Source organism: Kazachstania africana, chromosome 3 (assembly GCF_000304475.1).
Source record: "Kazachstania africana CBS 2517 chromosome 3, complete genome".
Lineage (NCBI taxonomy): Eukaryota > Fungi > Ascomycota > Saccharomycetes > Saccharomycetales > Saccharomycetaceae > Kazachstania > Kazachstania africana.
In genome coordinates this window covers 353197-366968 of record NC_018942.1, presented here as the reverse complement: position 1 = coordinate 366968, position 13772 = coordinate 353197, and the positions used below count along the sequence as shown (strand labels likewise).

Below are 13772 nucleotides of genomic sequence, written 5' to 3'. Positions count from 1 at the left end.
TTCCGGACCTAACATTATTTTTTTTGTTCTTTTCACATTCTATTATATAAGTATTGTAAATAATTGTAACCAATCTATGACTTTATTGTTGATAATTCCCTTTTTTATTAAACGTTATTGCGACAATCTAGACCTGTCGACTTTCTTTTGCGTTTGAACCTTTTGACTAATTTCTTTGACTGTTTAGAAATTACTCTAACGAAGTTAGGATTAGAGTTGGCCTTCGACTCTAAAAATTGCATTCCATTTCTTTCTACATTTTGCGCTTTGATGGTCGTTTCATCAGGTTTATTCTTTTGGTGATGATTCCTAGCTTCATGCTCTTCAGCACTAACATCCGTTCTCAATGTTGCCAACATTGAATCAATTTCCTTCAGTTTATTATTTACAGTTTCATCTACCCAGCATCTAATCTTGTCGATATATGGATCTTGATCAAAATGGACCTTCGTGGATTGAATATAATCTTTTGCAAATTCAAGCCTTTCATCCCTAGTAGCATTAAATTGCATTTCAGCTTCTTCTTTCAATCGGACTCTATCATTATATGTAAGCTCATGGTTGTAAAGTTCACCAATTACTTTTGATATACTAGGTTCAGCTATCTCTGGCACTACATGCCTAAAATATGGACCAACTTTTTGTCGATAATGAATAAAAGAGTTTTTCGTGGGAGAACTTTGTCCAGCAAATAATTCTTTTACATCAGAATAACTGAGGTCATCGTATTTTTGTTTCTTCTTATCTAGAACCCTGGCAACAAATATATCTTTTGTTTCCTTTGGTAAATTTTCCCATAATAAATTGGTCTTTGCATAGCACTCTTCGCCATACAAGAAACCCATAAAGTCACTGAATGATTCCGCTTGTAATATTGGCGATTTTGATGGAGTTGCTATGGTACTATAACCACTTGATTGAGAAAGAGTTCTGTGTAATGTTGTGAAGGAATTGCGTCGCTTAAGAGTATTTAGCGCATTGGAAGAGATCGACCTCCTCAAAATTGGGACACTCATAGCTGCTGAATGAATTACTCAAATTGTACGTGTCCAGAATTACGCTAACAAGGCAGATTGTTTTCTGGTAATAGACCTATCACTGTACACTGTGACGCCCTATGTTTGTGCCAGCAAATGCCTTTATCAAAATGTTCAAGATAATTAACGCAATCGCCATAAATAGCGAATACCAGGTATGCTAGGATTATAATTCGGTTTGGATGATCGCATATTTATACTTGAAGAGAATTCACTAGCTGGAGTTTTGTATAGTGATAAATCTGAAACCAATATCTGTCATCTTATAGTGATATTGAAAATTTCAAACCTGTCGCGGAGATGTTTGAAGAAAAACATACCTAAGGCCAATGTTCACGTATTGAAATAGAACCACAGATTGAGCGTAGGTTGGGCATCACGATGGCAAATCAGATCTTTAAGAGGTTGTTGACTAACTCATCGATAGCCAGAAATAGTGGTAGTCCGACGACACATGTCTGGTCGGACTTTACAAGTAGATCTAGATCATTAGAGATTAGCTCAAAAAAAATAAAGGAGTCATTATTAAAAGGAACACCTGCTACAGGTCCACCAACAATACATAGGAAGTTCAACCGTTATAAGTACAAATCACCGGAATATATAGATGAGACATTTAAAATTTCTTTGGATTTCCTCGAGCAAAGGGCATCAGAAAGTTATCATTATGCTAAATTGCAGAAGAACCCCAAACTTAGGGAGGAACTACTTGTGAAAGCTGAAATTAATAATCCAGAAGTACAATATAACTTTCAATTTAGTGATAAACTGGATAACAACCCGAATCTGATTGATTATGAGCAGCCTGTGTATAGATATCTAGGCAAAAAGAATTGGGAGTCATATGGCCAGATGCTATTGATGCAACGATTAGAAACATTGAATGTAATACCAGACACCCTTCCAACACTACTGCCAAAAGTGGATGTCAATGTGAAGTTTCCTTACTCTACTGGTATAAATAAATGGATAGAGCAAGGCGAAATTTTATCTTCAAATGTAACGTCTATGGAACCAGTAATTAAGATTCAAGAATTCGAGCTTATCAATCCTGAACAATTATATTCAATACTTATTGTTAATCCCGATGAACCTGATTTATCAAATGATTCATTCAAAACTACATTATGTTATGGGCTGGCAAACTTGAAAGTTAGTTATAACGATAATATCATTGATACTAGAAAAATCAGTGAATCCAATCTACTAGCAGAATATTCCCCCCCAGTTACTGAAAAGAATGCGGGTATACAGAGATATTCTGTGTGGGTATTTAGGCAGAACATAGATAATGATGGGAAGTGTATACATATCGATATCCCAAATACTAAGCTTGATAGAAATAATTTCAATATCAGGGAATTCGTTAAACACAATCAATTAGAGGCTGTTGGTGCTCATGTCTGGAGAAGTGAATGGGACTCAAACGTGAAGAACGTCAGAGAATCGTATGGGCTTCCAGCTGGTAGAGTCTTTAGTAGAGTTCGTATATAACAGGATTCACTGTGTTGCTCAACAGTGAAACAAACTTGTAAATATTGAAGGAATAGCGTGTAGTGCAGAGATTAATAAATTAATGTTCAATTGGGAGTGTGACAGAATACTTCTAGAATTTCAAGAATGTACAGTTCTTTTCATCAGACATAGATACATATATGTATATATATAATGGACAATTTTAACTCCTCATGTACAGCTCAGAATATTATCTCTTACCTTTTTCAAATCAGGTCGACTTCAATGATGTCACAGCATTCATAATGACCGCAGCATAGTCCAGATTTGGATCCTCGAAATCTACGTTACCCTGTTTTGCTATCATTGGGCTGTATAACTTAGCATATTCTGCCCTTGCTTCTTCGATCAATTTGACCTGTTCCTGATATTCCAGCTCCTGCTTCTTCCTCTTCGCTGCCGACCTTAAAGACCAGTCCGTCTTAAAACCTACTACCAGGCCAAGGCCTAATGCAGAATACCTGAGAACATTGATTGTGGACATATATTCTCGACAATGATGGTGAATTAGCGAACTTTAAGCTCCTAAACTATGGTGAACCTGGAGTTCCCTTTTCCTAATTGAAAAAACTAAATTTATGTCGCTCTGTATAACTACATCTTCTTTTTGATCAAATCATATTCGAGATTTTGTGGGAACATACAAAAAGATGAAAATGGTGAGTTGCAGCTTATCCAATGGGTTATGACATCAATTAAGGACAGATTAAACGTATATAGGGCTCTTTAACTATCTTCTGATTAAATATTAGCATTTCAGTGATGTCGTTTAGAATGATCAATCCACGATTCTTAGATCAATATTACACGGGAAACATTCATGAAAATGATATTTAGAGAGGAACATAGAGTGCAACTTTAAAGGAAATCTCACTGTGAACTAGAGTTGAGAAGTAACAATGAGTGACGCAGATAAAATGGAAATAGATGCAGAAGGTATTGAAGAGCAACAGCAAGAAGCTCAAACTGAATCGCTTCAGAAAAAGAAGAAGTTCGAAATCAAAAAATGGACCGCGGTGGCATTTTGGTCGTGGGATATTGCAGTTGATAATTGTGCTATTTGTAGAAATCATATCATGGAGCCATGCATTGAATGCCAGCCAAAGGCTATGACTGATCCAGATAATGAATGTGTGGCAGCATGGGGTGTCTGTAATCATGCCTTCCATCTTCATTGCATTAATAAATGGATAAAAACCAGAGATGCTTGTCCATTAGATAATCAACCTTGGCAACTTGCTAGATGTGGTAGGTGATATTTCTTCCTATATTGTCATATTATTATTTCTTTTGGAAAAGTGGTCCTTTCAAGTTCAAGGACATTCTATTTGATCTAACCTCAGCATTATTCTACGAACCACGACTTCCTACGGAAATAAACTGTGTTTTGTGATTATCTACTCTTTTAACTATCGTACATTAATACATAAATATATATAACATCACATGCAAATTGATATATAAGGATCAATAAAGGTTGCACTATCTTTCAGCTTTTAAAGTTGTCTTCTGGCCTCCATGAGTCTTTCCCAACCATCTGAGTCCTCCCATCTACCTTTTCCTCTACTCATCAATGACTTGATTGTAGATCTTGCCTTGTATTTCCAATCTCTGCATACTAAACTGCTCTCTCCATGTCTACCCTCCATTTCCCCTAGAGATTCATAGGCTGCAATTAAATCTTCACAAGCTTCGACAGTTTCATTCCAGATCTTTTCATCAATTTCTAAATCCGGATTATGAGAAATGGCTCTAAAGCTTCTTTCATGGCTTTCTAAAGAACTCCAAGGCTTTCTACGCCATAGCTCCACTCTAGCGACCAAGCTCCATAATCTGGCACTTGTAGTAATGACAGAGGGTAAGGTGACACAAACAAACTCTATACATGTTCTCTGGAAGTGATTTTGCTGCTTTGTATCTTCACGATAATCAGTGGAAACTAATAATTCCACTAATTTTTCGACTATTGGTAAATCAATAGAACCTTCACCTACTTTATCTCTCTTAATGTGTACTAGTTGCTTACAGGCTAATAATACATCATCCCATTCATCCAATTTAACTGAAACAAGCATGTAATTTTCCCAAATTCTCCAATTCTTCTGCGAATCGGATGCAACAGCTCTCTTCAGACAACTGTGTGCTTCCTTTAATTTGCCTAATTCAACATAAGCAGCACTTAAATTAGACCACGACATTGGGTGAGATTCGTCCAAAGAAACACATCTTGAAAATGCTTCTGAGGCTACTTCCATTTTACCACATTCTAATGCAACACAACCATAGAAGTACCACGTTTCAAAACTCAATGGGTATTGTCTTAATGAGTCATTCAAGTGCTTAAGTGCTACGCTGTAGTCTCTTGTTATTCCAGAATTAGCAGGTGGGTTATAATAATATCTACCAAGAGAATTCTTTGCATTGACATATTTGCCAATTTCCCAACTTTTTTCCCATAATGATGGATCCTGTCTAATATTACCAAGAATAGAGTAGGCTCTAGCATCCTTAGGGTTTTCTTCTATTCTTGCGACAAGAATCTCTTCAGCATTCTTTTCATCACCAACAGCAGCGTAACACAGTGCTGATTCACAGCACATATGCAATCTATCGTAAATTTCGACAGCAGATCTGAGCAAACCCAAAGACATATATTTTTCCGCCAACTGACTGTCTAGGTTCCAACGTGGAATAAATGGTAGTTGATGGATGTACTTCAATCTAGGAACTGGGGATTGTGAGATGTCATCCTCATTTTGTGGCACCAATCTAGTTTGAATTTTCAAACCCAACTCTTCGACTAATGATTGCATTTGTAACAAACCTCTTTCAATTGTTTTAGCTTTGTTGGTTTCTAAAATAGATCTTTCCCATAACGAACGTGAGAAAATAGTCCAATTTTTTGGACCATCTTGATAAACAATTCTGCTAATTAATGCTGACAGTTCTTCTTCAACCAAGGGATCTTTAGCAGGGGAGGTCTGTCTAATGGTATATAAACGTAAAAGTAACTGAATAGAATCGTAATTAGAAAGAAGTGGTTGGTCATTTGGATCTAGACTTTTCAATACTTCAGGAATACTTTCTTGACGAATGGCAAGTGGTAAAAGTCTCTCATCTTCTAAACCATTATTTTCGAATTTTTGTTTCTTAACAATTTGCTCATCCAAAGGCTCAGAGCCAATAGAGTCAAAATGTGGTCTTTCCAGTAAAAGTTCAGAATTTAGCTCGAAACTTTCAGGAGTAATTGATGAAACAGCATCTTTTTCATCATGGGTGTTTGATTGAGCGAGGATGATTAACCCAGCGTGTCCAGTTTGTTGAAACTTGGTTCTCTTTGCACGAGCACCAGTCAAAACAAATTGGAAATCTGTTAATTTTTCACTTTTGTTAAAGATGGAAAGGCATAAGTGTTCAGTATTAATTGCTAATGAGACCTTAACATTTTCTAAGTAGTAAATAGTGTAAAGATTTTTCTTAAAAGCGTCTGTAACATCAGCTGGAAGATCTTTGGTGATTGAGTGACAAATATCGATTGAACTCATAATGGCTGAAGCAACGATTGGTTGATGACCAGAGGGCTCAGGCAACAAGGAAAGATGCAGAGATATAGCTCTTTGTCTCCACCAGTGAGCTGAAGAGAGTAGACCTGACGTCTCAGTCCCTGATATTTCGGGGATAGCAACCTCTTCGCCATTTCTCAAAACGTCAAAAAGACTTGGTTGGTTGGTGATCTTCTCGAGCAATATCAAAGCTAAAACAATACATTCTGGGTTGTCCATTAGTTCGTATGCAGGTTGACCAGATACCGCCAAACTTTGTAGTAAGGCTTCATTTACTAGTTCTCTTTCGGAAGTTTGGAACATAATGTTAAACAAGTCTGTTGGGGTTGATGGACCAGTGAAGTTGTTTTGGATAAAGCATTGTAATAAAGCGATGGCTAATAATAATGATGCACTAAAATTGCTCTGGAAGTTTTCCGAAATGAACTGAGATATGGCATGTAAAGTAGAATCTTCTGAACTTGGGTTCTCGACTTCGATCTTCTTGCCTGTTTGTTCGAATAGGTTCTCGACAACTAAGTATGAATCGCCGCTCAATATATTTCTGGCATAATTCAAGCCTGGTTCGCTAACATTGAATCCTTCCAACGCCTCAACATTGGAGGCCAATAATAAATGTGCATGCAGTAAAACGTCCATCAGTTGGGGGAAGAGGGATTAGAGCTATGAAGGCCTCGATTCTATATTGAGTGATAGCGATGACTTTACTCGGAAGTCTTTAAAGACGAAAATTTTTCATCTTTAAAAACCTTAAGCAATATACAGATTTCAACATATATTCCAAATTTAAAAACAAGACACTAGCAGAAAACCTTTATAGCTAATTATCAAGTGTTGTAAATAGTCTTTCTCTAAAATTTGCGATCGGTGTGTGTAGCTATTAAACCTCTTTCTTATCCTGCAGATGGCTGGATAGGCGACGGACCAGGTATAACATAATTCTATCTCTTCAAATGCCCCTAGCAATATACAACACAGTAGTAGACCTGATATAGCAAATCTGATCTCTTTGGCCTATCAAGAACTTGATAGTGACAGCTCTGATAGCCCATTTAACCATCTTCACAAAGCCCATTACACAATCGTTAATAGTGATTATATTGCATTATACGCGTTCTAATAAAATAAGAAGACGCGTAAAGGAATTATAAAAGATCATTGAAATAATGGACCAGCAAGGAAATACTATCAATTATCATAAGAACGAATTATATCCCTCTGCAAGATGGCAAGTATGTTGTGACTTTCTTATCATTCTTATCTCTATTCCATGTTGAGTACTAACGAACTTTTTTTTTATCTTTGCAGCTTATCAACCTTATAACGAACATTCATCAATTACTGGTGGCGGATTTGAACATTCAGACAATAGATCAAACACCAACGACTCTACTAATAATACTTCACGTCCAAATACTTTGACTCCCGTAACTATAAAGCAAATTTTGAACTCTGTACAGGAAATCCAGGATGGTCCTTTCGTAACAAATGGGCAAGAACTTCATTATGTTTCTTTCGTTGGGGTTATCAGAAATATCACGGACCATGCGACCAATATTTTCATTACTATTGAAGATGGTACTGGACAAATTGATGTAAAGAAATGGAGCGATGATGCAACTGATATGACTGCCAGTCAAGAGAATAGCGATCAGCAAGAAAAGGAATATAATTCACAAGTCGCACAACAATATCAAGTGGGCACATATGTCACAGTGTATGGTGCATTAAAAGAATTTGGTGGCAAGAAAAACATTCAATATGCTGTTATTAAAAACGTTGACTCATTCAATGAGATCATAGCACATCACTTAGAAGTGATCAAATGGTATGCTATAGCAACTGGAAAACTTCCCGATCCTTCACATAATCAAGAACAGTATAATAACAATGGCAATAGCGAAGGACAGTCATTGTTTGTACAAGAGAATGAAGCCACTGATAATAGTAATGGATCACCTTTACAAAGAATTCTGGAGTTCTGTAAAACACAATGTGAGGGTAAAGACGCTAACTCGTTTGCCATTCCTATTCCATTAATTGCGCAGTCATTGAACCTTAATGAGGACACTGTAAGAACTTGTTGCTCCACTCTAACAGAGCAAGGCTTCATCTATCCAACCTTTGATGATGATAATTTTTTCGCTTTATAGGTTCCAAAGTTTTATGTACTTATATAGAATGACATATATTTTTTTCAAAACTTGATGATATGACATTATTTTGTAAAGGCCTTATGACACAAAGATAAATGGTGAAAGATGATGACAGTGACAATAAAATCGACAAAAATGCATTTTAGAGTGCACAATATGTCTCTAAGTGGCTACTAATAAAGATATCATCCAAGACAGAAAAATGATGTTCCGAGGTTTACTAATATTGGCGTATTTCTGTTTCAGTTGCATTTTTGTATCAGCAGCATCCATTAACCCCATTGGCATAAGTGGTAAGCGTTTCGTTGATACAGTAACTGGAGAACCATTTTTCATTAAAGGAGTTGATTATCAACCAGGCGGTTCCTCAGAGGTAAACAGTGCCCAAGATCCGCTGTCTGATCCAGACACATGTGCACGTGATATTATATTATTCCAAGAACTAGGTATTAATACAGTTAGGATATACTCTGTTAATCCTGAATTAAACCATGATGAATGTATGACAATGCTGGGTATGGCAGGAATATATTTAATCTTAGATGTAAATTCACCTTTAGAAAATCAACATTTAAATAGATATGAACCATGGACTACGTATAATCAAGATTATTTAGAACATGTATTTCAGGTGGTTGAACAGTTTTCTGGATATAATAATACACTGGGATTCTTTGCAGGTAATGAAGTCATTAATGACAAGAGATCTGCACAATATTCTCCACCTTATGTCAAACAATTGATTGGTGACATGAAAACGTACATAAATCAGCATTGTGACAGAGACATTCCCGTTGGATATTCTGCAGCTGACGATTTAAAGTATAGAGTACCACTGTCTAAATACCTTGAATGCACCGATAAGGATGGTAAAATTACGAATGTTGATTTTTATGGGGTCAATTCATATCAGTGGTGTGGAAAACAAACTTTAGAGAGTTCAGGGTATGATAAGTTGATTGAGGCATATAGCGATTACTCTAAGCCTGTTTTTTTCTCTGAATTTGGATGTAACAGAGTGCTCCCACGAACATTTGATGAAGTGAAAGCTTTATTCTCCAAGGATATGTATGATGTTTTTAGTGGTGGCTTAGTCTATGAATTCACACAAGAACCTAATAACTATGGATTAGTTGACATTAAAGAAGATGGCAGTGCGACGATATTGGAGGACTTTAATCAGTTGAAGAATCATTATAAAGGTTTAGCATTGCCAACAAAGAAGGATTTCATGTCAGCCATGTCGAAAAATGAACAAATTGAACAAGCTTCAATGAGTAATTTACCATTATGTTCCACGAAGTACGAAAATATAAATATCATTACCAAAGTAGCTAAAGATTTAGCGAAGCCATTGATTAAGAAAGGTATCTCGATAGAGAAAGGCCATTTTGTAGATCTTGATCCTGAAAATTTGAAATCCAAATACAAATTTTATGATAATGCAGGTGGAGAACTTCCTAGCTTAAATTCCATGAGGATTGTCAACAACTTCGACTCTAGTAAAGGATCTAAGGATAAATCCAGGAAACCCAAAAAAAATGAAACGAACAAAATTAGTATAGTCGATTCCGTGTGGTTATGCTTTGCGATAGTGTATATAGTATATCAATTTGTTTAAGTGTGGTATATGTATACTCCATTATAACGATTTGCTTGGAGTTCCATTGCTAATGTTGTTATAGTTTCTATTTTTCCCAGCGAAGACGAAAGTTTTATGTAGTGTCGTTCTCCAATTAAAAGAATTAACAGATGCAGGAAGAAAAAAGAATATCTCATAGTTCTTGAGTATAGCAGAAAGTACTTCTCATATACGTATAGATAGTAGTCCATTGAGCTTATTAATTGCAACCCGTCCTCAAATTGTTGGACTGTATCCTCTTTGAAGAAGCAAAAGTATTCGAAACGAGCTATGATAGAGTTAACACAAGAGATTGAAGAGGAAATCAAGTTTAAAATAATTCAAAGGTTTGAGATTGCCAAGCAGATACGCAAGTTCAAGTTGGAATTTGTGAGGTGTCTAAATCAAGTCGAAGAAGATGATTATGAGGAAGAAGAGCAAGAACAAGTGTATGATGAAGATATGACTGATCAAAGTTTTCATGGGTTTGATGATATCCAGGACACAATAGAGCATGTCAAACGGAACCTCAACCTAGAGAGCTTCTTCTCAGATGAGTACGCCTACGAGCCGTACATATAATTGCATTCGTATATTTGTGTTTATATATTTCTGTAATGTTGATGGTATCTAATAATCCAGTTTTTAGCCGCCGAAGTACATCGAAGAAAAGAAAATAAACATTACCCGCACCTATTTTAGATGGCAACAGACAGCGAGCAATATGGATCAGGTGAAAGAGACTCTTTTTCCCCTTACGGAAACTCGGACCGAGCTGGTTCCGCCGTCTTCCCGTTTTGTCACGCGCAGAAAAAAAAAAAATTGGAATGGCTGAGGACTGAGAAAATTCTTTTTTTTATTTTTTCGCTCGGTCGGTCCGACAAACTTGCGTGAGGACTGGATGCACGCAGAACGGGGGAAAATTATTTAAATTCGATGAGAGGCCGCTATTTATTGAATGCGATTCACTAATTAAATTATTTGCTCTTCTATCACAAATAACTTTATTAAATTGTTATGATTTATCCTTAATGAATCCATCAGTTTCTATTGAATGCTCTACAAGTTTTAAATACTCGACTATTTCTTTCTAAAATACATCTTCTCTAATCACTAGCATTTTATTACTATCATTATTATTATTATTATTATTATTGTACAGAGAGAGTCAATATATTAAAAGATAAGAAGGTCAAGAAAATAAAATCGTTACAGAATACTCTTCAAAGGAAAATACCGTAACAATATTAGAACTTCATAATAGCATCCAAGAATTAACGCTAAGATACTATAATCACATTTTTTTTAATTTTATTAGCCTTTCTAAATGGTGAAATAATTCTTACAATATTATAGTTTACATTACATTTTGCACATTTTAGGGAACTTTTCAAAGGATATATTTCATTTTAATAAGATTTAAAGACTCAAAATGGACTCTTCAAATAGTTCTGTTCAATCATCCCCAAATTTATCACCAACTACTTCCTTGGTCGATTCATTGACATCACTAAAAACTGAAGAACATAATGAATTATACGATCATAGACAGCATCCAGATTTCACTTTGAATAATAATCACCATGATCAAGCGAGTTTAGACCTCAAGAACACGAGATCTCCAAACAATAACAATGACGATGATTCACATTCTAGTACTCCTCCAAGTCAACGTAGAATGGCTCTAGACGATGCAGATCCTGTTATTCAAGCTGCTGCTGCCGCAACAATAACTGAAAATACACCATCCACACCAGCAAACTCTGCCGCCCCAATATTACAACATCATCGTTCTACACAAGATGTAAATGTGAAATACAACAATACTAATAGTACAAACAACAATGCCTCTTTACCACTGCCACGTAGACTTTCTAAAGCACAATCACTACACTCTAGAACCGCAAGACAAAGAGCAAATTCCACTGTCTCATCTTCAGCGGTCTCTAATATGAAAACGTTGTCGGATAAATCATCAGAGATCAACCTAGATAACACCAATATGAATGGTCAAAGAAGAAGAACCTCGTTCGATAGTGACAGCTCACAAGCATCCAGAGAATCGCAAGAGACTGAAGAAGATGTTTGTTTCCCCATGGAACCACAATATCATACCAGAATTAATGGTATTGATTTTGATGAATTAGAGGAATTTGTACAACAATCTTTGGAAAAAAATAGTCATTTGATAAACAAATACTATTACAATAATGTTAATAATGATGCGATCGCAACTAGTATTTCGAGTGGTAGTAATAGCAACAGTTCTGCAGCAAAATTAAAATATACTCCAAGATTATCCCATGATACAACTACATCAACTTCATCTCAACCAAATTTGGGTGTCTCGTTTGCGAACAATAAAGTTGAAGGTGAGGATGCCTCAGTTCCAGCTAATTTTGGTGACCAGTCAAATGGTTTTGCCTCGATTCCAATCCCTGATAGATTTTCATTTTTTTCCTCAGATTCGGATGAAACCGTCCATGCTACTGATATACCTTCTTTAGTATCTGATGGGACATCCTTTTATGACCTCTTTAGAGGTGGTGAACCAACGTGGTGGTTAGACTGTAGTTGTCCAACTGATGATGAAATGCGTTGCATTGCAAAAGCATTTGGTATTCATCCTTTGACAGCAGAAGATATCAGAATGCAAGAAACTAGAGAGAAAGTTGAATTATTCAAATCCTATTATTTTGTTTGTTTCCATACCTTTGAAAACGATAAAGAATCTGAAGAATTCTTAGAACCAATTAATGTCTACTTAGTCGTCTTCAGTACCGGTATCTTAACCTTCCATTTTGGTCCAATTTCACATTCGGCTAATGTTAGAAGACGTGTAAGACAACTTAGAGACTATGTTAATGTTAATTCTGACTGGTTATGTTATGCTCTTATTGATGACATTACCGATAGCTTCGCCCCAGTAATTCAATCAATTGAGTATGAAGCAGATGCTATAGAAGATTCTGTCTTTCTAGCCAGAGACATAGACCTTTCACTTATGTTACAAAAGATTGGTGAAGGTAGACGTAAGACAATGACTTTAATGAGACTTCTAAGCGGTAAAGCGGATGTTATTAAAATGTTCGCAAAAAGATGTCAAGATGAAGCAAATGGTATTGGACCAGCTTTAACTTCTCAAATAAATATTGCAAATTTACAAGCTACTTTAAACAATACCAACAATAATAGTAGCAATTTGACTAATAACAGCTATTACGTTCCACCAAATAGGGCACAACCAAGAGCAGATATTGCCATGTATCTTGGTGATATTCAAGATCATTTGCTCACTATGTTTCAAAATTTGAGTGCTTATGAAAAAATTTTCGCAAGATCACATTCCAATTATTTAGCGCAATTACAACTAGAATCTTTCAATGCTAATCATAGAGTTACTGAAATGCTAGGTAAGGTGACAATCATTGGTACTATGTTAGTTCCACTAAATGTTATTACAGGCCTTTTTGGTATGAATGTCACCGTGCCTGGTCAAGATAAGGGCAACCTCGCATGGTGGTTTGGTATTTTGGGTGTTTTGCTATTCTTAGCCTTTGTTGGTTGGTTGGCTGCAACTTGGTGGATTTCATCTACAGAAAATCCAACCACTTTGAATGAAGCTGCTGAAAGTGGTGCAAAATCAATAATTACAAAAGTCCTACCAAGAAGAAGGGCAGGTGACAATAGTAGTAATAACAACCGCCCACGTTCGATTGCAAGTTTAGCAACTAAATATACTCGTTATGATTGATAATTTTACCTTAGCTTTCGGACATCATATTTACTCGCAGCATGCCTCAGCCAATTTATTATATACATTTCATTTATTCTACACTAATATAACATATTTTTTTAAAAATATAATTTTCATCCGATT

General features: G+C 35.9%; 8 protein-coding genes across 8 annotated transcripts; 5 read left to right on the top strand and 3 right to left on the bottom strand.

Moving 5' to 3' along the window:
• Positions 1-107: 107 nt before the first annotated feature.
• Positions 108-1016, bottom strand: KAFR0C01810 (uncharacterized protein; the record flags this gene model as incomplete). The annotated part of the gene is made up of 1 exon (XM_003956260.1): positions 108-1016. One exon carries the CDS (start codon positions 1014-1016, stop codon positions 108-110), a length of 909 nt encoding a protein of 302 aa, XP_003956309.1.
• A 402-nt stretch (positions 1017-1418) lies between these two features.
• On the top strand, positions 1419-2531 carry MRPL35 (mitochondrial 54S ribosomal protein mL38; the record flags this gene model as incomplete). The annotated part of the gene is made up of 1 exon (XM_003956259.1): positions 1419-2531. One exon carries the CDS (start codon positions 1419-1421, stop codon positions 2529-2531), a length of 1113 nt encoding a protein of 370 aa, XP_003956308.1.
• A 232-nt stretch (positions 2532-2763) lies between these two features.
• On the bottom strand, positions 2764-3036 carry TIM11 (F1F0 ATP synthase subunit e; the record flags this gene model as incomplete). Its single annotated transcript, XM_003956258.1, has 1 exon — positions 2764-3036. The coding sequence occupies one exon, from the start codon at positions 3034-3036 to the stop codon at positions 2764-2766; it is 273 nt and encodes a 90-aa protein (XP_003956307.1).
• A 415-nt stretch (positions 3037-3451) lies between these two features.
• Positions 3452-3808, top strand: HRT1 (SCF ubiquitin ligase complex subunit HRT1; the record flags this gene model as incomplete). The annotated part of the gene is made up of 1 exon (XM_003956257.1): positions 3452-3808. The coding sequence occupies one exon, from the start codon at positions 3452-3454 to the stop codon at positions 3806-3808; it is 357 nt and encodes a 118-aa protein (XP_003956306.1).
• Positions 3809-4048: 240 nt separating this feature from the next.
• EMW1 (tetratricopeptide repeat-containing protein EMW1) lies at positions 4049-6754 on the bottom strand (the record flags this gene model as incomplete). The annotated part of the gene is made up of 1 exon (XM_003956256.1): positions 4049-6754. One exon carries the CDS (start codon positions 6752-6754, stop codon positions 4049-4051), a length of 2706 nt encoding a protein of 901 aa, XP_003956305.1.
• A 586-nt stretch (positions 6755-7340) lies between these two features.
• RFA2 (Rfa2p) lies at positions 7341-8268 on the top strand (the record flags this gene model as incomplete). Its single annotated transcript, XM_003956255.1, has 2 exons — positions 7341-7347; positions 7424-8268. The coding sequence occupies 2 exons, from the start codon at positions 7341-7343 to the stop codon at positions 8266-8268; spliced, it is 852 nt and encodes a 283-aa protein (XP_003956304.1).
• A 205-nt stretch (positions 8269-8473) lies between these two features.
• Positions 8474-9892, top strand: GAS4 (1,3-beta-glucanosyltransferase; the record flags this gene model as incomplete). The annotated part of the gene is made up of 1 exon (XM_003956254.1): positions 8474-9892. The coding sequence occupies one exon, from the start codon at positions 8474-8476 to the stop codon at positions 9890-9892; it is 1419 nt and encodes a 472-aa protein (XP_003956303.1).
• Positions 9893-11324: 1432 nt separating this feature from the next.
• Positions 11325-13646, top strand: ALR1 (Mg(2+) transporter ALR1; the record flags this gene model as incomplete). The annotated part of the gene is made up of 1 exon (XM_003956253.1): positions 11325-13646. One exon carries the CDS (start codon positions 11325-11327, stop codon positions 13644-13646), a length of 2322 nt encoding a protein of 773 aa, XP_003956302.1.
• Between the last annotated feature and the right edge of the window lie 126 nt (positions 13647-13772).